A 25386-nucleotide genomic window follows, 5' to 3' on the forward strand; every position below is an offset into this window, starting at 1 on the left:
GGACGCTGCAGCTTGAGCAGGCGTCCTCAGACTTTTCTCTCATCATGCTGCTTACCTGCTCCAGAAGAGTCTATGGCTCCCTAGTGCTTACTGGAACAAAGGTCAATTCTGCGCAATGTTCTAAGACCCTGCCCTATCCACTTCCCATGTCTCTGGCTCATGGGGCCCCCATCCACCCATGTCCATCTCCTCGGATGGCCCTCTCCACTGTCCCCAGAGCTCTCAAGTTCCAAGTGTCTTCCTGTCCTCCCTCTGGGAGCCTCTCCCTGGGTGGAGGAGCCTGCAAGAGGGGGGCAAATCCTTTCCTTCCCCGTGCCTCAGTTTCCCCACGTATAAAACAAGGAGAGGACTCTGCAGAGGGTGTGGGGGGTGTGGCCCTGGTGCCACGTCAGGTCTCCCAGGGTCCGAGCATTAGTGGGGAGGTTGGGTGGGACGGCCGCAGTGCCAGAAGCCCACTCACGTGCCACTGTTGAACCTCTTGAAGATATCGGCCCAGGAGTCCCCGTCCAAGGCCAGGCGATTGGCCACAACATTTCGCATCCACTCCAGCACACAGCCCTCAGGCTGCACGTACTTCCACAGGGCCGAGTTCCGGTTGCCGATGGTGGTCTCCAGGGCCACCTGTGGGAGAGCCGAGGGGGCGCTGCACGAAAGGGCCCCCTAACTCACAGCCGGGGCGTGGTGCCACCAAGTGGCAGCGCTGCATCAACCGTGGTTCAAATTTGTTGACTAGTTTTTTAAAACTTCACGTCCTGGCTTAGGTGCATGTTCCTCACTAGTTCTTTGGATGAGCATTGAGGGGGGGTCATGATCAAGATCATGCATCCACCTTTGCCCTGGGGAACAGCCCCTAAGAGAGCCCAGGGTGCCGCTCCTACGGGACCCACTCCCCCTACCAAGTGGGTCAACTCTTTCCCCAGAGAGACATAGCATCCCATCTCTACCCCTTCCCTGCAGTTCCGCAGGGAAAGCTGGGAGGCTTCGGGTTGGTAGCCTGGTGGACTGCTACAGTCTCCATGAACTCTTACAGCCCTCCGGGGGAAAACACAGCACGGCTATTAAGCCCCCTTCTTCTTGAAAGGTAAACTGAGGCCTGGAGAAGCTAAAAGACTTGCCAAAAGGTCATGGCCGCTACGTGGCTGGGCCAAGATTTGATCCTCAGATTTCCAACTCTTAAATCGGGGCTTGCTCCCCTACAGCAGGATATTAGCATGCTTCTTCCTTTTTTATACGAAGCTGGAAAACAACTACGAGATAGCAGTAGCCATCAATATGATGTTTCAAAGAGGAATCTGCAAAGCAAGCCTCTCAATAGCGATGCCCAGGTAGGAAGAGCTTCTCTACTCCCTCCACACTGTACCCTCCTCATCCCTCTAGTGTCCCACGTCATTGCCAGGATTCAGACCCGCATGGCCTCAGAAGCCCTGGAGGGCAGTTTCCTCTCTCTGCGCCAGGGGCTGTTCTCAACCTGGGACAGTGCTCAGGGAGTCTGCAGACTTGGGCGGGGAAACATTACATCTTTATTTCCACTAATGTCAAACCGAAATGCAGCATCTCCTTCCATTGCTAATGAGGTGACACATGACAAGTGTTATTAGCGGTACCTGAGATCGTCACCAACAGAAATCACAGATGTTTCCCCACCATAGGACAGGATTGCACACATCTCAAGATATCGTTTACGCTCCTCATACTTCTAAATTATGGCAGGTAGCCCACCTGCGACTGGAGTTTCTTTCTTTCTTTTTTTGGCCACGCCTTGTGGCATGAGGGATCTTAGTTCCCCGACCAGGGATCGAACCCGTGCCCCCTGCCTTGGGAGCACGGAATCTTAACCACTGGACCACCAGTGAAGTCCCTGGAGTTTCTTATTTAACGTGCTAATAAAGCAGCACATACAGGCTGACCCGAGAGATACTGCAGGTTCTGTTCCGGACCACTGCAATAAAGCGAACACCACAAGAAAGCAAGTCCCATGGATTTTTTGATTTCCCAGTGCATATAAGAGTTATGTTTCCACTATACTATAGTCTATTAAGTGTGCAATAGTATTATGTCTTAAAAACCAATGTACATACCTTAATTTAAAAATAGAAAAAAAAATACAAAAACAAAAAACCAATTACAATAGTCACATCAAAGATCACTGACCACAGATGACCATAATGAATATAATAATAATGAAAACCTTAAAATATTGTGAGAATTACCAGAATGTGACACAGAGACACAAAATGAGCAAATGTTGTTAGAAAAATGGCTCTGACAGACTTGCCCGATGCAGGGTTGTTACAAACCTTCAATTTGTAAAAACTGCAATATCTGCAAAGTTCAATAAAACGAGGTATACTTGTATATTACATTAAAAGTTTACTTATATAATATTTCGATAAATGCATGTCGATATAATTGGTTTCCTTTATAATCCCATATATGTTGGCTTGTGCATTTAAAAGCGTTATTCTGAGAAGGGGTTCACGGCCCCAGACTGCCAAAGGAGTCGAAAAACAGTTAAGAACCCAGATGGAGGTAAATTTCCTTCCCGGACACTTTTCGTAACTGGATCAAACTATTTCAACTGTCCTTCCCCAGGCTTCACTCCTGTTTTCCCCACCCCAGACCGCAGCAAGGGGGTCCCCTCACCCACTGCCTGGCCCCTCTCATGCTTCTTCCCACATTTAAGGGAACTAAATCCCACGCTCCTCTCACAAAGTAATAGAAGAAAAAGAGCCCCTTCCTCTCCCCTCCCCAGGAACTGGCGTCTTCTGCATCTAGGATTTTTTTTTTTTAAGTGATGTTTTTTCTCCTCTGCAGTGTTACCCTGGCGACTACAGGGCTTGCTGTGTCGTCTACGGGTGCCAGGAACAGATTTCTAAATGAGTTTGGGGCCCAGCCAGGAAAACCGATAAAAACAACACATTGTAAACAACATTTATTCAGAAAACCCAGCCAGGTTTAGAGGGGGTTTTGTGGAAAGCAAGAGGGAAGGCTGAACGAGAAAGAGCAGAGTCATGGTAGGGAGAGAGATGGCTTGTCCTAAATACATAAACACAAAATGAGGTCACTGGGGCCACGGATATTTCAAAAGGGCCCAAACCAGGGATTTCTGAGGAGCTGCAGGACAATGCAGAGCCCCAGGCCGGCTGCAGGGTCTGGAGGTCCGGGCGTGACCTGGGGAGCGACATTTTACAAGCGCTTCCTGGTGGAGGACGGCCTCGGCCCTGGGGTGGTGGTGATGCGGGAATGGGGGTTGTCTGCGTCCCCATGCTGTGCCTAAGCTGCTGGGTGTGAAGCTGCCCCCGGGGAGAAAAGTGACACCAGAGGATGACTCACCAGCCCGCTGCCCAGGATGTAGAAGTCATCACAGGAGAAAATGGTACCAGGGTAGGATGAGAAGGTCACCCTGTTGCCGGGAGCCCGGGTAGATTGCTCTGCAGGCGGGAGAGTGAGCCCGGGGGGCGGGGGGGGGGGGGGGGCAGGGGAGGGGGCCTGGTCAGACAAGCGCATACGGAGAACCCCACTCCCCCCTCCCAGCAAGACTTGGGAGTCTCCAGGTGGAACGGCAGGCTTCAGAGGAAGCCCCTACTCCAGTCTTTCTGAGAGTCAGCAAACCAGGCCATTTGTGTAAAAGCTAGTAGCAATATACATATATATATATAATTTTTTTGATTACTGTACCTTTTTTTGGCTTTCCTTTTTTTTTTTAATTGCAAAAACCTATTGTGAAAAAGATAATTCACAGAGCAAATACCCAGAAGTCTGAGAGCATGGAGTTTGTTTTTCTGGTTTTTTTGGGGGGGTGGGGGGAGGGTTTATCTCCTGCTTTACTGAGGTATAATTGACAAATAAAAATTGTCTGTGTTTAAGGTGCACACTGTGATGTTTGGATAGACGTAGACACTGTGAAAGGATGGCCACAGTCAAGCTAATTTACACATCCATCACTTCACGTAGTTACCTCTGCTGTGTGTGTGGTGAAAACACTGAAGTTCTACTCTCTTGGCAAGATTCAAGTATACAATACGGCGTTGTTAACTACAGTCACCATGCAGTGCTTTAGACTCCAGAATTCATTTGTCTTCTAACTGGGAGATGGTACTCTCTGACCAGCATCTCCCCATTTCCCCCTCCCCCCAGCCCCCTGCAACCACCATTCTACTCTCTGCTTATATCAGTTCAACATTTTTTTTTTTTGGCCATACCACGCAGCTTGCGGGATCTTAATTCTCCAACCAGGGATTGAACCCGGGCCCGCAGCAGTGAAAGCTGAGTCCTAACCACTGGACCTCCAGGGAATTCCCTCGAGTTCAACTTTTTTAGATTCCACATGAAAGTGAGATCATACAGTATTTGTCTTTCTATGACTTATTTCACTTAGCATAATGGCCTCCAGGTTCACCCATGTTGTCGCAAATGGCAGGATTTCCTGCTTTTTTCAGTTGAATAATACTCCATTTTGTGTGTGTGTGTGTATACGTGTACATTTTCTTTATCCATTTGTCTGGCGATGGACATTTAGGTTGTTTCCATATCTCAGCTATTGTGAATACTGCAATGAACATAGGAGTGCAGACACTTCCTCAAGATTTTATTTCCTGGAAGTGAGATGGATGGATCATATGAGAGCACAGGCTTTGTGGGGAGGAGACCTGGGCAGAATCCCGGTTCAGGCCCTTATCAACTGTTTGATTTATGTCAAGTTACTTAGCCTTTCTGAGCCTCAGTTTCCTTATCTGCAAACTGGGAATAATAATCCTTCATCTCACACAGGGCAGTTGTAAAGATTTAATTTATAAGATCGTGGAGGTAGTTTCTAGCATAACAGTGGGTACCCAGTAGGCCTACAATCAAGGTTACTGCGTAACCAGACCAGCACTTGTCAAGGGATGGACTTTTGGTACAAAGTGTTCTGGGGTAGGGATGAGGGCCCCTAGGGATGAGGGGATGGACCAAAGGAGCTATTTCTATATAACTAATAAATAGATAAAAGTAAAAAGGGCAAAGCCATCAATGAACAGCTAAAACTGGAAGGGAAAACAACCAACACCAATGGTGGTTTTTCAGGGGCTGGTGGCAGGGCGGGTTACAAGTGATTTTTATTCCTTCTTTGTGCTCTATTTTCTAACTTTCTACAGTGAACATGTATGACTTGAGTAATTTGTTTTTTTAATTATTAAAAATAAGTGTAGAATACAAAAAGAAATAACCCAAATATCCATCAACAGATGGATAGATAAACAAACTGTAGTATCTCCATGCGGTGAAATATTAGGCAGTCAGAAAAAGGAATGGAGTGCTGACACCTGCTACGACATGGAGAAGCCTTGAAATTATGACGCTGAGTGAAAGAAGCCAGTCGTAAGAAAACCACCATTGTATGTTTCCATTTTTATGGGATGTCCAGAACAGGTAAATCTACAGAGATAGAAAGTAGATTGGTGGTTGCCAGGGGCTGGGAGGAGGGGGAAAAGGGAGTGATTACTCAGTGGGTACAGGGTTTCCTCTCTTGGTGATGAAAACGTTTTGGAACTAGACTGAGGTGGCAGTTGCACACCACTGTGAATGCACTAAATGCCACTGAACTGTTCACTTTAAAATAGTTAATTTTATGTTATGTGAATTTCACCTCAATTAAATAAATAAATAAATAAATAAAACTAGAAAAAACGATTTTTTTTGGCTGCACCGTGAGGCATGCAGGATCTCAGTTCCCTGACCAGGGATCAAACCTGTGCCCCCTGCAGTGGAAGGGCAGAGTCCTAACCACTGGACCGCCAGGGAGTTCCCTTCGAAAATTTTTAAAAGTTAGTGCAGGTTTATATGAAGTTCTAGAACAGGCAAATCTAACCTCATGGGAAAGAAATCAGAAGAGCGGTTGCCTGGGGAGAGGCGGGGAAGCTAACTGCAAAGGTCGCAGGGAACTTTCTAGGGTGACGGAAATGTTCTATATCTTCATGGAATGGTGTTTACATGACTGCAGATGTTTGTCCAAACCCATCAAATTATATGCTCTAAATGTGTATTTAAGCTATCCATCAATAAAGTGAATTTAAAAAAAAAAAAAAACAGAACAAACTTCGTCCGGGACATCATTTATCACCCAGCAGAATGGCAAAAAAATTTGAAATGAACCATAATACCCAGTGCTAGCAAGGCTGTGGGGAAAGACAGCATATTCACAGAATGGCGGTGGAAGTGTAAATTGGCCCCACCATTTTTTGAGGCAATTTGGCTGTTATCTATCTAGAAACTAAAATTTTAATTATACTCATCTTTTAACCCAGCGTTTCCACCAGGAAACACATCTGGGGGCCCACTTGCTTGCTGTAGTACTGTTTAAAACAGCGAAGACCTGGGAATTCCCTGGCAGTCCAGTGGTTGGGACTCCTTGCTCTCACTGGTGAGGGCCCAGGTTCGGTCCCTGGTCGGGGAACTAAGATCGCACATCCCACAAGCCTCATGGTGTGGCCAAATAAAGAAATAAATATTTTTTAAAAAGAAAGAAGGAAGGGAGGGAGGGAGGGAGGGAGGGAGGAAGGAAGGAAGGAAGGAAGGAAGGAAGGGAGGGAGGGAGGGAGGGAGGGAGGGAGGGAGGGAGGGAGGAAGGAAGGAAGGAAGGAAGGAAGGGAGGAAGGGAGGAAGGGAGGGAGGGAGGGAGGGAGGGAGGAAGGAAGGAAGGAAGGAAGGAAGGGAGGAAGGGAGGAAGAGCAAAGACCTGGAAATGGCCCATATCCTCAACTGGGGACTAATTAAAATTTAACGTCCAGCTGTTAAAAGGTGGACCGAACACGGCAATATCAAAAGCTCTCCAAGGCCGGCTGTGGAACAAGAGGAACAAGTGGCAAACAATCCATGTAGCATGATCTCATTTATGTTTTTTTTAAAAACCCAGAAAGCAAACTTTTTAGGGCTGTGCAACTATTCTGTAGAATACGGTAATGGCGGATACATGTCATTGAGCGTTCATCAAAAATCCATAAAACTCTACAAAGAGTGAACTCAAATGTAAACCATGGACTTCAGTTGACAATAATGTATCAATATTGGTTCATCAATTGTAACAAATGAACCACACTAATGCAAGAGGCTAGTAACAGGGGAAAGTGGGAAGGGGGATATATGGGAACGCTCGGTACTGTCTACTCAATTTATGTCAATGTAAAATTTTTCTAAGAAATAAAGTCTATTAATTTTAAAAAGGTCCATATATACACACATATAAATGCATCCCCCAAAACCTAGATAGATCCAAACCAAAATGGCATCAGTGCTTTCCTCTTAGGAGAGACCTGGAATTTGGGACGAAGGTATCAAGGGAGATGTATTTCTTCATCTCTATTGCTGGAATCTGTGGCAGTGAGGGTGTATTTACATATAAATAGTATAATAAAAATATTGATAAGTTAAAACAAATGGAAAAGTGAGGTACGTTTTTTAAAAGTCTAAAAAAACATAACCAAGTGTTTGCAGAAATGATCTCTTGTGGGATGTGGGGTGTCCCAGTGACTTTCATTGTGTGTATGTGTGTTTTGCCACATTTTCCGATTTTCTGTAACATACGTGTATGACTTATGTAGGTTTTTCAGATATTAAGATGACAGTGGATACACAGCAATGGGAACGACAGATCTGCAGCTACAGAGGACAACATGGATGAAACTCACAGACATTACACTGAGTGAAAGAAGCCAGATGCAAACAAGCCCATGCTGCATGATTCTATTCGCAAAACATTCCAAATCCATCAAACCTAATCCAGGCTGTGAGAAGTCACTATGGGCTGGGGACAGTGCCTGGAAAGGGACGGGAAGGAAGCTTCTGGGGGCTGGGAATGTTGTTTCTCTGTCTGGATGCTACACACACAGGTGTGTGTTCAACGTGAAAAAATTCCAGCTGTACACTTATGATGCACACACTTTTCTGTACAAATGTCAATTTAGAAGTTTAAATTTAAATTAATGGGCATTAGGTTGTTTCCAAACCACTACTGCAGCTGACATCCACGTACACAATCCCCTTGCAGAAATAGAAATGTTTCTCCAGGGACAGATCTGAGCCAGAGGGTTGCTGGATCACAGGCGAGACAGATTTTAAATTTGTTAGACGCCAGCTGGGCTCCTCTTCAAAGTGGCCATGCCAGCTCCCACTCCCGTTAGCGGTGAATGAGGGTATACATTTCCCCACCCTCTCGCCACCTCCTGGCAACGTTAATTTTTTTAAGTTTGACCAAGAAGGAGGCACTGCAAACATTTGGCAGTGGCTACCTCTAGACTTAACACTGGGGCCAGGAATGACGGGCACACTATCTGGCACTTGGGCCTTAGTGGCAAGGTTTTCACATTTGACAGGAAGAACGTATTCATCCATTCCTGTGTAGCTGTTTGCAAAAATGGCTGTAACTCTCCCCATGCCTGTATCCACGTCATCTGCAATGTGACTCTGCAGTTCCTTACATCACATGGTCGGGTCTATTTCCCCACTTCTTGAATCTGCACGGGTCACTTGACTTGCTTTGAGCAACAGAATGCTGTGCCAGTTTCAATCAGCCCTCGAGAGGCCTTCCACACTTCCCTGCCCAGATGTCACATGAACAAACCTGAGCTAGCCTGTGGGAGGATGAAAGACCATGTAGCCCAGCTGTCACATCATCCTAGCTGACAGCCAACCCCCAGACGTGCAGACGAGGCCATTCTAGGTCAGCCAGCTCACCCCAGCTGACTACAGAAGCATCAGTGAGCCCGGCCACGATCAGCAGGCTTGTCCCAGAATAACAAAACCACCCAGCAGACCCATGCACACGTGAGCAAAAATATATGGCTATGTTTTAAACCTTTGTTGTTTTAAATTTGGGGTGATTTGTTATGCAGCAGTAGCTTACTGATACGCCTTGTGAGATAAAAATTAAAAGGAAATAAACATGTTAAAAATAACATGAACTCTTAGAGTGGCCTTATGGTGACCCCAGTGTATACGGGGCTGAGGCCCACACCTCCCAGTACTATGCCCACTGTGTACCCACATACATGCTCACACACAGACCCACCCACATCTACCCACCTTGGGGCCCTTCTCTGAACTGGAACCAGTACTTTTTCATGATGCGCAGCATGTACTGGTAGGAGTGCCAGGTGTTGTGGGCGACCAGGAGGTCACTCTGGCCAGGCAGCAGCTTGATGAGGGCGGAGCAGGAGCCAGAGCCCATAGCATGCTTGGTCTTGGTCTTATTCAGGGCCAGCTCTAAGTCTTCGAGGTCCCCAGAGATCTGCAACAGGCTGAGGAGGGTCAGAGTGCCGGAGGGTTACCACGCCTGCTGGGAGTGCCATTACATACCCATTTCACAGAAGAGGAAGCCGAGGCACTGGGAGGTTGGGCGGCCGGTCCGAGGCCATGTAGCCAGGAAGTGGCAGGGCTGGTATTGGAACCCAGGTCTGTCTGACTATAAGGTGTGTGGCACTTTCCCCTGCCCTGTCCACTCTGGGGGTGGCACTTACAGGAACCCCAAGGGTTTGATGGTGAACTTCCCAGTTGGAAAGGTCACACTGCCTTCATAGCTGTCCTCTAGGCCTTTCAGCTGCAGGAGGGTCAGCCGCACCTAGGGGGAGGGGGAGGGGGCAGGGGGCAGGGGGCAGAGGGAGTGTGAGGCCTCTCCCCCAGGCTCATGCCTTCTGCAATGGGAGGGGCTCCAGCAAGGGAGGCTCAGGTGCACCCTCCAGGCTCCAGCCAACCCTGACCCCCCCCTTAACCACCACCCACCCCTCCATGCCAAGCACCCTCCTGCCATCATTTAACTATATGTCTCCATCCTGTGGCAACCCCAAATCACCCCACTTAAGAACCCAACTCAAACCCACCTCCTCCAGGAAGCCTCCCAGCCTGCCTTGGCCCACTGTTGACTGCTCCCTGTTCTGAGTTTTACTGGCTGTGCTGCTGGCTCAGCGCACTTGTCTCGTGGCTGACTTCTCCCCACTAGCACTGTCATTGTTCTGTAACCATGGAGTATATCACTGTGTCCCCCACCGGGCCTTGGCCTGTGCTGGGCATACACCAGGCACTTAGCAAGCATCCATAAGATGGATGGACAAAAGGACAGATGGCTGGATGGATGGATGGTGGCTACCGAGTTAAACGAGAGAAGGACAGAGAGAAGGGCAATCGTCTAGATGGACAGGAGAGTGAAGAGAAGGACACATGTTCAGGCAGGTGCTGAAGCAGATGGACGGGACCAGAGGGATTCACTCCTTCATCTGTAAATACTCAACAAACCTTCACTTATAAAGCACCTACTGTGTGCCAGCCCCTGTGCTAGGTACTGGGGATACCACAGTGGACAAGGCAGATGTGGTCCTTGCCTTGTCCTCATGGGGCCCAAGTCCAGTTGAAGACAGAACCTGAATGCCTCACAAGAGTGCTACGAAGAAGTGCACGGAGGGGACGTGGAGGTGAGGAGTGGTGGGGGTGAGCCAGGCAGAGGGGGGAGAAGGAAAAGTGTTCCAGGCAGAAGGAACAGCACATTTTAAAGCCCTGAGTGAAGAGGTAACATCTTGTTCAAGGAACTGGGAGGAGGCCAGGGAGGCTGGAGCACAGATCAAGAAGGTCAGTAGATGAGGCTGGGGAGGGAGAGGGTGCAGGGGGGTGTTGAGGCCACATTAAGGAGTGTGGGCATCACCCTGGAGAACTGGGCAGCCCCTGGTGAGATGTACGAGCAGCAGAGACAGAGCAGAGGGGATGGACCAACAGATGGACAGACTGAGAGGTGCCTAGGCTCTGGCCAGAAGGAAGAGGAGGAATGAAGCAGGGAACGTGGTCCATCAGAAAGATGGCTAGGCAGGTAGATGGGAGGGTAGATGGACAGACAGGTAGATGATGAACAGAGAGAGAGACAGGCAACCAAATGGGGTATATCAACAAGGCGGGTGGATAGAATATCTGACAACTAGGCTAAGATGGGCAGGATGGTGACAGATGAATAAATGGGAAGAAGGGAGTGAAAGATGGATAGACTTGTGGGTGGACGAATGTGCTGAAAAGCTAGATGGATGGATGGATGGATGAACGGGTAGATGGATGGAGGGGTGGGTGGGTGGATGGATAGATGGCTGTATGGGAGGGAGAAAGGGAAGGATGGACATGGAGGGAGGGAGGGAGGGAAGACTGGAAGGATCTGTGGATGGATGAGTAGATGGATGGGAGGATGGGTAGGTAGATGGGTGGATGGATGAGGGAGGGAGGGAGGAAGGGAGAAACGGCTGGCTAGGAGGAGCAGGGGACAGATAGGTTGGCCAGCTGGAACAGTAGCAGCCGCAGTGGTAGCAGGTCCCCAAAGCAGACCCAGCCTGCTGCCCCAGCCCTCTGAGCATGGGGGCCACGCCCACCTGGTGCCAGTAAGCAGAGCCATTGTTCAACTCCATCTCCTTCTGCATCCACTCCAGGTTGGCCTCCAGGAATTTCTTGAGCCTCTCGCAGTAACTGACTTCGTACTCGAAGGGGCCGCAGTAATTCACCACCGTGTTCATCCAGTGCATATAGATGAGCTGTGGGGTGGGCGAGGACAGGGGCGGGGCAGCGGGGCTGTGCTCTTCCCTGAGGACCCCACTGGCCCCCACTCGGGCTCAGAGTCCTCACCCCTATCCAGGTCTCCAAAGAGTCGAGGAGCTCTGGTGAGGACACCTCTGCACCTTTGCTCACGCTGGCTTCTCTCACCCAGCCAGCTCTCACCCCCACCAGGGCCCAATGCCTCTGGATGCCTCCCTCCTCTGAAAGCCTTCAGCACTCACAGTCTGCCCTAGATTACGCCTCCTCTGTTACTGGGGACCCCCCCCCCATCTATACATGTATTCAGTCACTCAACTACCTTTTTTTTTTTTTTGAGCACCTACTATGTCCTGTCCTGAGCACTGAGGACACCGCAGTGAACCTGGCAAGAGAATCCTGTGCCAGTTCCACCAGCCCTCAAGAGGCCTTCCCCACCTCCCCGCCCCGACATCACATGAACAAGCTGGGCCAGCCTGCTGGGGGGTGAAAGACCATATGAGCCCATCGTCCCCGTCACCCCAACAGACGGAGAGCCTCCCTCGGGGGCTGGTGTGCAAGCTCAGAGAGGTAACGTGGGCAAAGCCCCTGGCACGTGTGTCTGGGGTTCCTCACGTGAGAACCACTTCGGGCCTTGCCTCAGTGTTCCTGGCTCAGGCTACGGGGCCCTTGAGAGATGGAATCTTGTCTCAGATACCACCAAGCACCCAAAACAGCGTGGCGTGACCCAGTGTCTGACACCTCCCCAGACATCGAGGTCCCAGGAGGGCATCTCAAACTGCAGCTGGGTGTCAGAATGAGGAGAGGGAGTTTATTAAACGCTGTCACACTGTACACCGTCTCCTGTGACGTGCTCTGTCCCTCTCACCACCATGCATCTCACACTCATCCACTCTGCTCGTTCATTTTCACTGCTCTATGATCCTGCACTGTGTGACAGTACTGCAATCCGGTTACCCGTGCACCCACTGGTGGCGTTTGAGCGTGTTTGCCTCGGGGCTGCTTTGAACCCCTTGGGTCACCTCTAGGGTACACACCGAAGGAGTGGGGCCCCTGGGTCCTAAGGCGTGTGTGTATTCAACTCTACACGTTAATGCCAAATTACATTCCAACGTGGATGTCACACCTTCACACACAGTGTGGGAGCATGGTCAGCCCACCACGGCCTCACCCACTCCTGATGAGGTCTGCCTTCTGAAATCTGTGATTATCACTTTTAAAAAGCCCAAGAGCAGGTAAAGCAAAATAATATGTTGTTTAAGGTTTCATCACATGTAGTAAAACTAGTTTAACCAAAGGAAGGGAGTGGAAATAACTCAAATGTCCACCCACTGATGAAAGGATAAATAAAATAGTCTATCCCTACAATGCAATATTATTCGGCCATAAAAAGGAATAAAGTACTAACATACACTAGAATGTGGAGGAACCCTGGAGACAAGTTAAAGAAGCCAGCCACAAAAGACCACATATTGGATGATTCCTTTCATAGGAACTGTTCAGAATAAGCAAATCCGTAGAGACAGAAAGTAGATTAGCGATTGCCAGGGGCTGGGTGGAGTGGGGAAAAAGGGAGGTGACTGCTAACAGGTATGGGGTTTCTTTCTGGGCTGATGAGAAGGTTCTGGAATTAGGCAGTGGTGGTGGTCGTGCAACCTTGTGAATATACTAAAAACCACTGAACTGTACATTATAAAATGGTGAATTTTATGGCATGTGAATTCTATCTCAATATAAATGAATGAATGAATGAATGAATGAATGAATGAAAGGGAATGACAGCCACCACATGTAGTGTGGTGGGTGTCTCTGGGGTAGGAGACGCAGGGGAACGGAGTTGAGAGGGGGCCTCAGTGGTTTCAGTAACAGTCCAGGGTTTAGTTTGGGTGTTCATTTTATTACTAAGCTTCGTAACTTGGAATGTGTTGTGTATTTTTTACATGCATCAAATAGCACCCAGTGTAAATTTTTAACAAATACATGTGAGCCTTTTCTCCCCAACTAGATGGAAGGCTGGGGGTGGGAGAGCCCCCTCTACACATACCTCAGAACCCTCCAACGCTCCCCGGGGAACACACTTGATGGGCGGGGGGAACCCCGGGGTCCCGCATCTGGCCCTTACCTCCTCGGACACGGCGGCCTCCACCACGCCCGCTGCGTAGGCCTGCAGGCTATCGTTGTAGTGGTTGTTCGTGTGCAGCTCCAGAAAGGCCCACCTGCAGGGGGAGGAGAGGGGACACTTGGTCAGCGAGAGGGCGAGCGTGAAAGGGGCCCTCAGCTCGGCGTGCACCTGTCTGCAGTTTTAAACCATAGAAAACAACGCAGTGACGAACTGCCATTCACGTGAATGTCTGTCGGTCTGTCTCTGTGCACGTGTCAGGCTAAATCCCTAAAAGAGGAACTGCTAGGTCAAAGGGCACATGTATTTTTAATTTTAATAGATACTGACAAACAGCCTCCCCCAGGGCTGTACTAACCTTCATTCTCCGCCCCTCCCCCACGATAATACCAGCTAATATCTACTGAGGGTTTCTTCTGAGCCAGGCACTGTTCTAGTCACTTCCATATCTATTAACTCATGTACTAGTCCTCATGACAATCCCACAGTCCTGCAAGGCAGGCACCGTTCTTGTCTCCATCGTACAGGAGGGGAGGAAGTTCAAGCACAGAGTTATGTACCTGCTGTGGTAGATGGCATCGCAGCCTCTTCCCCCCACGTCCCTGCCTTTTGCTGTGTGGCTTTACATCCCTCCCACCACTGGCCAAATGTCCTTCCCTGTCCCCTTGATTTGGGCTCAGTCATGTCATATGACTTGCTCTGGCCGATGGAATGCGGTGGAAGTGACTTGTGTCAGTTATGAGATTAGCCTTCAAAGGGCCTCCCGTGTTTCCACTTGTGTCCCTGCTATGGCCACGAGAGAAACATGCCCGGCCAGCTCGCTGGTCCCAAGAATATGAGAGCCACATGTTGCTGACCAGGTCTGCAGAACTATAGCATGAAGCAGAGCTGCCCCAACTGCTCCAAGGATCCACGGGCATAAACAGTTGTCATTTCAAGCCGCTGAGTTTGGGGGCAGTTTGTTACTACACAACACTGTTGCCCAATACTAGCTGATACACATACCAAAGGTCACAGAGCTAAGAAAGGGCAAAGCTAAGATTCAATTCCAGGCAGCCTGGCTCCCAGGAAGCAGATTCTGATCAGGAGGTCTGGGGTAAAGCCCAAGACTCTGAATTTCTAACTAGCTCCCAGGTGATGCCTGGGATATATACTGCATTTCTACAACGTACAAACTCCTGTCTGTGCACTTCCCTGCTTAAAATCAATCTTTTTCATCCTTACTAAGGTGACAGAAAAATTCAATCACGTAATTATAATCCTTTAATGAGTTAAGTTACATATATTTTCTTATTTCTTATTGGTCATTTATAGTTCTTTGGTTCATGTCCTTTACTCATCTTTCTCTACCGTGGTTTTTTTCATCTTATTATTATTATTATTTTTCGGCTGCACCGTGGCTTGCGGGATCTCAGTTCCCCAACCAGGGATTGAACCTTGGCCACGGCTGTGAAAGCACCAAATCCTAACCACTAGACCACCAGGGAATTCCCATCACCTTTTCTTATTGATTGGTGAAATTCTCTATATACATATTAGCCCTTGGCTTGTCACTAATATTGAAAATACCTGTATTTTAATAGATTTTTGCTTTTGTTTTTGCCATATGGTAGTTTTCAGTTTTGTCCTATCGGTCTTTCCTTTATGGTTCTGGATTTCATCCTTGCTCCAAGGACACAAAGAATATTCACCCAGGTGACTTCTGTAACTAAGGAAAACACTTGTGAAGGCAACTTCTATTAAGAAAATGAGGGCAACAGAAGACACTAATGAGACCTTGAAGAGGCTACACAACACGGAGAGCCAGGCTCAGCCAGGACTGTCTCACAAGAATTTGGCTAAAAAGTCACCAAAGAGCTCCAGGACAGGCACAGCTCTGCCCTAGAGAAGACACAGGAGAGGAAATGACTATCAAAATACTCACACCCAATAGTTTTGGCAATCAAGCTTCTTTGAGCACCTACTGGGTGCCAGACACCGAGGGTATACAAGAATGAATATATGTAACTGCTATGACGAGAAAAGGAATAAAGTACCCTGAGAAGGTACGCTCCTGCTGCTACTGAGTAAAATCTAGGAAGGCTTTACAGAAGAGGTGACAGCTGCTCTGCGTTTTGAAGTTTAAGTAAGAGCTTGCAGGGAGAAGGGGGGTGGGGGGGAGAGGGAAAGTAAAAGAAGGAAGCCTGAGCTCTGAGAGTTCCAAAGCAAAGAATTTGAGCTACAAGATAAAATGGAGCTGTGGGGACTGGTAATGAGGCCCTGCTATGGTGGATAACAATAGCCCCCAGTGCTAAGCACATCACATGTCTACTTTTCTCTCTAAATTCTCCCAAAGACCCTATGACATGAGTTTGATTCTCCCAATTTACAGTTGTGGGACCTGAGGCTCAGAGAGGTGAAGTCACTTGCCCAACAGAGCTGAGACTAACATCACAGAGCATGATGTGCCCTGAGCCTCTACCTTAACTGAGTTTTGTGGGGGATTGTTTTGTCCTTGAAGGTGAAGGAGTTAGTTCTTACCAAACAAATCTAAGAGCCATGAACTTCCGGCTAATGACTCACATATAGTCACAGATATGGACAGAAAAACAGAAGAGACTAGAATAAAGGTCTTAAATGTCAAGGAGAGTGGAGGACAAAGAGAGTCTGGGATTGTGGGTCCCTCAGGCATCGTCTGAATCCCCAGGTCTCTCTCTTATCAACTGTGTACCTTTGGGCAAACTGCTTAACCTCTCTGGGCCTCAGTTTCCTCACCTGTAAAATGGGCAAAGCGATTCCCACTTCAGAGGGTTGCCATGGCAGGTGCCAGAAGAGAACTCACGTTTTATACTCACTAAACATGTGTCTCATCATGAACCTGAGAGGGGGGGTTTGGAGCAATCCAGTAGACTTGGTGATGGGAAGAAATTTAAAACAGGGTACAGAATGTAGTTCCCCTCGTGATACAAAAAAAAAAAAAAAAAAAAAAAAGCGGGGGAATCAAGGGAGAACATACACAACTTACATAAAACCAAAAAGCCTGTTCAGATGCCAAGTCCTGGTTATAACTGAGAGGCCAGTGGCCTTCTTCCAGACAGCGCCTGCTTGAAAGCTCTCCTTCTGCAGGGAGCAGGCTCAGTCAAGGCCACAGTGCTGAGGCCCTGAAGACAGGCCGCGGCTAGGAACTCACCCCGTGACCGGGGCTCACACAGCCTCACGGGTATGTATCACCGTCCTTGTTCACAGCAGCATTTTTGGTTTTAACATCTTTATTCGGGTATAATTGCTTTACAGTGGTGTGTTAGTTTCTGCTTTACAACACAGTGAATCAGTTATACATATAAATATGTCCCCATGTCTCTTCCCTCTTGCATCTCCCGCCCTCCCACCCTCCCTATCCCACCCCTCTAGGCGGTCACAAAGCACCGAGCTGATCTCCCTGTGCTATGCGGCTGCTTCCCGCTAGCTATCGATTGTACGTTTGGTAGCGTGTGTATGTCCATGCCGCTCTCTCACATTGTCCCAGCTTACCCTTCCCCCTCCCCGTATCCTCAAGTCCATTCTCTAGTAGGTCTGCGTCTTTATTCCCGTCTTGCCCCTAGGTTCTTCATGACCATTTTTTTTTTTTTTTAGATTCCATATATATGTGTTAGCATACGGTTATTTGTTTTTCTCTTTCTGACTTACTTCACTCTGTATGACAGTCTCTAGGTCCATCCACCTCACTACAAATAACTCAGTTTCGTTCCTTTTTATGGCTGAGTAATATTCCATTGTATATATGTTCCACATCTTCTTTATCCATTCATCTGTGGATGGACACTTCGGTTGCTTCCATGTCCTGGCTATTGTAAATAGAGCTCACAGCAGCATTTTTGACTAGAGCTGAGGAAAACAGGACCCTCCCAGAACATCCAGTGTTAGGGGCCTGATACAATAATCTATCCATATATGCGGTGGGCTTCTAGAACCTTGTGGCAGACTGCCATGTGCTGATGAGATGTCAGACACAAAGTTTTTTTAAAAAAAATAAGATTAGAGAAGGACAAACAGTGGACTCAGGATAACCCCATGTACAAAAACATTACACACACACACATACCAGTACGTATACACATGTATGTATGTATGTATGTATGTTTAGGCCTGTTTATGCATAGAAAATTCTAGAAGAAAGAACAGTGGTTATATATAAAAAGAAAGAGTGGGGAGCACAATTTACCTTCCACATTCCACCTCACCTTTCTAAACTGCTAGAATTTTTTTACCATGGAAAGTTAAGTACTTGTGCAACAGTTACAAAGATTTAAAAGAGAGCAGTGTGACTCTTTCAAGCTGGACAGAAAGGAAAAGGATGAGTGGAGAGTGACAATTCCCCCCCGACCCCCCCCCCCCCCCAGCCAGGCCACAGTACTGTAAATATGGAATTAGTCACTGCCCTTGTTGGAGAGAGTGCCTTCTGCATTCCTCTCTGGACCGCCTTATTCCAAAGGGCAACGGGGTGATTCGGTTTGGATGGGGTTTGTGCACTTTGCTTGAGTTCTCAGAAAACCTGGCTACGTAGGTGTCTGCCTATCTTTCCAGAATACCTTGGAAAGAGAGAGATTCCCATTCATGAGGGAATTTCAGTGCTAGAGCCCCTCTGGCTGATCTCTGAGGATCCCTCTGCTGCCTCGGGCCCTAAGCCCTAATCAAATGATTTTCTTCCAGGCCCCTGCAAGGCTGGCGCCATCCTCATCTCGGGGCGTGAGGCAGCTGCCAACAGCCACCTGTAGGAAGTGTCCGGGCAGAGATCTGAACCTAGATCTCTCTGATGTTAAACCTGAAACCCTGCGTCATACCACACCTCCACTCTCTCCCAGCCTCAGCTTCCCCATCTGTAAAACGGGAAGGCTTGGACATCAGCAAATGGCTTCTGGAATCCCTCACTGCTGTGCTGGCTGACAACTTTGGGAGACTCTACCCCAGTCCCTGGCCAAAACAAAACAAAACAACAAACCACTGGAAAGAATGTGTTTCTAAAGCAAAATGTCCCCATTAGACTGTTCTTGATTCAGAGATCATGTCCTTCCTGCTTGTTTGGTTCTAAAATAGCTGATCTTTTATTAGATGAAATGGGCAGAGATCAATAAATATTGTTCTGGTTTGTTTTTAATGCACTTGCCTGGCAAAAATAAAAAGTCGGCTGCACTGAATCTATTTCCCCAATCTTTTTTTTTTTCTGGAAAGTGTATGGGCCACACTGTGGTTTTATGTCAGGGGCAGCTAATACCTCTGAGATGACGCCAGGATCTAATGAAGAGGCCACGTTTGGGAAAAGCCAGACCATTCTTGTGAGATGAGCAGCAGGTCACAAATCTCCCCTCACCTTCATTGTCCCTTCAGTGTACAGTGTGCCCTGGACACCCACTACTATGTGGGATGTACCACCTCATCTGTGGCTATCACTCCTCTTCCATTCTTGATGGTGTAAGTTATCTTCTGTGACTTTTCAAAGAAACAGTTGGATAACTAATAAGAACCTGCTCTACAGCACAGGGAACTCTACTCAATACTCTGTAATGGCCTACGTGGGAGAAGAATCTAAAAAAAAAAATGTAGATATATGTATAACTGAAACTAATACAACATTGTTGTACACCTGAAACTAATACAACATTGTAAATCAGCTATACTCCAATAAAAATTTTTTTAAAAATTAGAGAAGAGAAGAGCTAACACCCATCCTTCTCAAACTCTTCCAAAAAATTGCAGAGGAAGGAACACTCCCAAACTCATTCCATGAGGCCACCATCACCCTGATTCCAAAACCAGACAAAGATACTACAAAAAAAGAAAATTACAGACCAATATCAATGATGAATATAGGTGCAAAAATCCCCAACAAAATACTAGCAAACAGAATCCAACAACACATTAAAAGGATCATACACCACGATCAAGTGGGGTTTATCCCAGGAATGCAAGGATTCTTCAATATGCGCCAATCAATCAATGTGATACACCATATTAACAAATTGAAGGAGAAAAACCGTATGATCATCTCAACAGATGCAGAGAAAGCTTTTGATAAAATTCAACACCCATTTACGATAAAAACTCTCCAGAAAGTGGGCATAGAGGGAACCTACCTCAACATAATAAAGGTCATATACGACAAACCCACAGCAAACATCATTCTCAATGGTGAAAAATTGAAAGCATTTCCTCTAAGATCAGAAACAAGACAAGGATGTCCACTCTCACCACTATTATTCAACATAGTTTTGGAAGTCCTAGCCACGGCAATCAGAGAAGAAAAAGAAATAAAAGGAATACAAATTGGAAAAGAAGAAGTAAAACTGTCACTGTTTGCAGATGACACAATACTATACATAGAGAATCCTAAAGATGCCACCAGAAAACTACTAGAGCTAATCAATGAATTTGGTAAAGTTGCAGGATACAAAATTAATGCACAGAAATCTCCTGCATTCCTATATACTAATGATGAAAAATCTGAAAGAGAAATTAAGGAAACACTCCCATTTACCATTGCAACAAAAAGAATAAAATACCTAGGAATAAACCTACCTAGGGAGACAAAAGACCTGTATTCAGAAAACTATAAGACACTGATGAAAGAAATTAAAGATGATACCAACAGATGGAGAGATATACCATGTTCTTGGATTGGAAGAATCAACATTGTGAAAATGACTATACTACCCAAAGCAATCTACAGATTCAATGCAATCCCTATCAAATTACCAATGGCATTTTTTACAGAACTAGAACAAAAAATCCTAAAATTTGTATGGAGACACAAAAGACCCCGAATAGCCAAAGCAGTCTTGAGGGAAAAAAGTGGACCTGGAGGAATCAGACCCCCTGACTTCAGACTATACTACAAAGCTACAGTCATCAAGACAGTATGGTACTGGCACAAAAACAGAAATATAGATCAATGGAACAAGATAGAAAGCCCAGAGATAAACCCACACACCTATGGTCAACTAGTCTATGACAAAGGAGGCAAGGATATACAATGGAGAAAAGACAGTCTCTTCAATAAGTGGTGCTGGGAAAACTGGACAGCTACATGTAAAAGAATGAAATTAGAACACTCCCTAACACCATACACAAAAATAAACTCAAAGTGGATTAGAGACCTAAATGTAAGACTGGACACTATAAAACTCTTAGAGGAAAACATAGGAAGAACACTCTTTGACATAAATCACAGCAAGATCTTTTTTGATCCACCTCCTAGAGTAATGGAAATAAAAACAAAAATAAACAAATGGGACCTAATGAAACTTCAAAGCTTTTGCACAGCAAAGGAAACCATAAACAAGACGAAAAGACAAGCCTCAGAATGGGAGAAAATATTTGCAAACGAATCAACGGACAAATGATTAATATCCAAAATATATAAACAGCTCATGCAGCTCAGTATTAAAAAAACAAACAACCCAATCCAAAAATGGGCAGAAGACCTAAATAGACATTTCTCCAAAGAAGACATACAGATGGCCAAGAAGCACATGAAAAGCTGCTCAACATCACTAATGATTAGAGAAATGCAAATCAAAACTACAATGAGGTATCACCTCACACCAGTTAGAATGGGCATCATCAGAAAATCTACAAACAACAAATGCTGGAGAGGGTGTGGAGAAAAGGGAACCCTCTTGCACTGTTGGTGGGAATGTAAATTGATACAGCCACTATGGAGAACAGTATGGAGGTTCCTTAAAAAACTAAAAATAGAACCACCATATGACCCAGCAATCCCACTACTGGGCATATACCCAGAGAAAACCATAGTTCAAAAAGACACATGCGCTCCAATGTTCATTGCAGCACTATTTACAATAGCCAGGTCACGGTAGCAACCTAAATGCCCATCGACAGATGACTGGATAAAGAAGATGTGGTACATATATACAATGGAATATTACTCAGCCATAAAAAGAAATGAAATTGGGTCATTTGTAGAGACGTGGATGGATCTAGAGACTGTCATACAGAGTGAAGTAAGTCAGAAAGAGAAAAACAAATATCGTATATTAACGCATACATGTGGAACCTAGAAAAATGGTACCGATGAACCGGTTTGCAGGGCAGAAATAGAGACACAGATGTAAAGAACAAACGTATGGACACCAAGGGGGGAGAGCAGCGGGGGGTGGGGGTGGTGCTGTGATGAACTGGGAGATTGGGATTGACATGTATACACTGACGTGTATAAAATGGATGACTAATAAGAACCTGCTGTATAAAAAAATAAATAAAATAAAATACAAAAAAAAATAGATAAAGAAAAAAAGAAAAAAAAAAGAAACAGTTGGGTGGTATTTATCTATTTTACTGGGCTGCGTTTCTGCCTGTTGGGTGGTAGATTTGGGATGTTTCCCAGTTTCCTAATAGGTTAGTTCCCTCTTATTGGTATTCACTTCCTCTCCCAACTCGAAGGCTATTTAGGTCAATCAGCAGGTTGGGGGGCATCAGGTCAGAAAAGGAGGAAAAGCTAAGGTTGGAGGGTTCGGCATCCCCAGGACCAAGACCAGAGCCAGGCTGGCGCAGGCGCTGCCTCTGGGTGCATCTCTGATCCCCTAGCATTAAATCTAAATGTTTCAGGCTCCATGGGGAGTGTCAGTCCAGAGACAGATACAGCACAAGTAAGCGGAAAGATTATGGGGGAAGGAGACGTGCAAGTTATCCTGACAATCCCACGATCTGGTGAAATCTGGGAGCCAGAAAGGAAGAAGGATCCCAATTCTAGGTGAACAGAAGAGTCAAACCATGATTTCCACCCTCCAAAAAATAAGACAGTCACCTGCAAATCAGCGGTTTTACTGCTCGGGGGCCAGGACACCCCAGATGTCTTTCTTACATCTCACTCCTGAGTTCTCAAGAGGGTGTCTTTGAGGGCCTCCGTTTCCCTACTTATAAAATGGGGGCTTCCCATACAGTTTCCCCTACATCGTAGTCCCAAGTGCTGTCAAACCCACAGGGAAAGGGGCAGACTGGACAGAAAAGATGCTGGAACAGTGAAGTGAGAGCAAGAAGTGTGGAAGAGACCAGGGCTCACTTCTCAGTTTCCCCACCTGCTAAATGGGGGCAGAAGACACGCGCTCCTTTCTCTTTCATTCACTCCTTCCTTTAGTAAATAAACAGAGGTGCTTTCTGTGATTCCCCAAATTTCCCTTCGAGGCCCACCTTCAGGGAAGGAAACAGGCTCAGAGAGATGAAGTGATTTGCCCAAGGTCACACAGCGCCAGAGCTGAGCCTGGAAGAACTTTCCATCCAGCGCAAGCAGGGGAGCCCTCTCCCCACTTCTCTGTTTTCCATAATTGACAGCAACACAGCCTAGCGGGGAACTACTGGGGCCAAAGCCCCCTCCCCATGCTGAGCCTTACCTCTGTGCCCCCTCCCTGGCATCCAGAGATTGTCATCTCTCTTAGCTCTGCTAAGCGGGGGCCCAAAACATATGAGTCAGCAGAGACTGGGTCACCAGATTCCAGAGTCAAGTCGCCACAGAGTTCTGATTCCCTCTACAGACGCCAGCCCACTCTGTGGCTTCCTCTCCCTGGGAGCCTTCCCAGATTAGCCGCACCCAGCTCCTGGGTCTGCAGCAAATCTTCTCCCCACAGTCTCTGGTCTGTCTATCTAATACACTCCCAAGTGCCACAAAGCACCAGAACGGGGGTGTCCACAGTGTCCTATGTCTCCCCAACACCTGCAGAAATGAATGCAAGCCAGCAAAATGGATGGGGGCAGCAGTGGGAGAAGCCATGCCTGCTGGAGGGGGTAATGTATTCTAAGCACTGGGATGACCCCAGGATGGGACAGTGCAGGTGGGGGAGGGGTGGGGGGACACAGGGTTCCCCAAGATTCCCCAACACAGCGTGGATCCAGGGTCTGGGCCTTGCTGACAAGGCTTTGAGGCAGATGTTCCCCACGCCCAGGATTTTCCCTCCTGGCACTGTCTCCCTGACTGAATGGGGACCCCCTCAGCTCTGTGTCCCCATAGCCAAGAGTACCAGGTGAGTGAATGAATGAATGGGCACCAGCCCTGGTACAAGGCCTGAGAGGGACACCACCCGAATTCCCAGCCAGAGCACATCATCAAAATCCAAGCCACAGATGGGGAAATGAGAGCCCAGACAGGCAGAGGAGTTAGCTAAGAGCCATACAACAGAATGACAGCCTGGGTCCCAGTGATAAGGATAGTGACGGTGACTGCCAAAGATGGAGTGCTTGGCTCCAAACTAAGTATCTGGCCAAGTGACTTTCCCCTGAACCAGGAGAGAGGAGGGAAGCAAGGAGCAGAGGCCAAGCAATGATACACTCTGGGTCTTTGTGAATTTAGGGACCCTCTGTTTTCAGACTGGCCTGGAATCCAAGCTCAGTCCTGCTGCTCTGGTTTTGGAAAGAAGGCAGGGGGGCTGGCACCCACGGGGTAAGCTAAAACCAAGGAAGTGAGAATTTCTCCTGGAGAGCCATTACCACCCCTCTGGTCATGGGGGTGAGATGAGTGCCGGCCTACGTGGGAATAAGAGTTACTGTATCACTAGGGAAACAGAGGTACTGTCATCCCTGGCTGAAGGCAAAGGACTGGTCCCCATGAGCTGAGGGATGCGGCATCAGCCCCACCCAACTACGGTGCAGCAGCCTCAGAGGTGGGACACTGACCCCCAGGGAGACAAGGATGGGACTCTGTCACCGGCAAGAGGCTGGTCCTAGGGGCAGGCGAGGTCCGGCGCCCACGCAACTCCCTCCCCCGGCTGGTCCGCGCGAGACCGGGCCAACCCTTACCCGGTCTCGCGGATGGCGTTGGTAAGGTTGGCCCAGGCCACGGCGTCAGGGTGGCGGCCATCCACCAGGCGCAGCTGGCCCGTCTCAGGGTCCAGGAGCACCGAACGGCAGCGAGAGGCGGGTGGGACCGGCCTCCCCGGTCCCCGGTGACCCTTCGGGGTCGGGATTGCGCCGGTCAGGCCGCTCAGGAACAGCCCGACCAGCAGGACCAGCACCAGGGCCAGCGCCAGCGCCCGCGTCAGCGCCCGGGCCAGGCGGCCGCCCGGGGCTCCATACATCGGGTCCACCATGACGGTGCGGAGCGGGGCGCCGCAGCCCGGCTCACGTGACTGCACTCCGCAGCGGAGGGCCGTGCCGGGGCTGGAAAGAAAAGGCCGTAGGCGGTGGAGGGGCGGGGCTTGGGCCAAGCCCCTCCGGGTGGGCGGGGCCTGGGGCGGGACGTAAAGGACAGGACGTAAGGGACAGGGCCATCTTAAAGGGGCCCGGCGCCCTCGTCAGCCTGCTCAAACCTTGCAATGACACACTTCCTCTCAGCTTTTTATTTTTCAAAAGTTTGAACCTCAAGAAAAGTTGCAAGAATAGTAAAGTATAATAAATATCCATATGCCTGTCATCAATTGCTAATATTTTGTCACATCTCATTAACTGTCTCTTCATACTTACATGTAATTTTGCTCAACCATTTGAGAGTTCATTGAAGACATCGAGACGCATCAACCCTAAAAACTGCAGGTGGTCATATAAGAGAAAAGACATTATCCATCATAACCACAGTACCGTTATAACACTCAGGAAATTTACCATTTACTTAATACTATTGTCTAATACAGGGTCTTTATTCGAATTTTACCAGTTGTCCCAAAAATACTTTCTCTGTTTTTCTTTTCTTTTGACCCAGTATCCATTCCTCACACAACACACAAGAATAAACTCCTGGGACTTCCCTGGGTGGTGCA

The 25386-nt window shown here is 47.7% G+C and overlaps 1 protein-coding gene across 2 annotated transcripts in view; it reads right to left on the reverse strand.

The window, feature by feature from the left end:
- The window catches only part of PLBD2 (phospholipase B domain containing 2), a 28072-nt gene extending 3275 nt beyond the window's left edge, over window positions 1-24797 (reverse strand). For both annotated transcript variants that reach the window (XM_068562334.1, XM_068562333.1), the window contains exons 1-7: window positions 24431-24797; window positions 13652-13745; window positions 11373-11531; window positions 9492-9592; window positions 9058-9272; window positions 3334-3431; window positions 461-621 (exon numbers count right to left, since the gene is read on the reverse strand). In XM_068562334.1, the coding sequence (XP_068418435.1) occupies window positions 461-621; window positions 3334-3431; window positions 9058-9272; window positions 9492-9592; window positions 11373-11531; window positions 13652-13745; window positions 24431-24720 (1118 nt within the window). In that variant the 5' untranslated portion in view covers window positions 24721-24797. The remainder of the gene's footprint in view (window positions 1-460; window positions 622-3333; window positions 3432-9057; window positions 9273-9491; window positions 9593-11372; window positions 11532-13651; window positions 13746-24430) is intronic.
- Between the last annotated feature and the right edge of the window lie 589 nt (window positions 24798-25386).

Source organism: Eschrichtius robustus, chromosome 14 (genome assembly GCF_028021215.1).
Source record: "Eschrichtius robustus isolate mEscRob2 chromosome 14, mEscRob2.pri, whole genome shotgun sequence".
In the NCBI taxonomy this organism is placed as follows: domain Eukaryota; kingdom Metazoa; phylum Chordata; class Mammalia; order Artiodactyla; family Eschrichtiidae; genus Eschrichtius; species Eschrichtius robustus.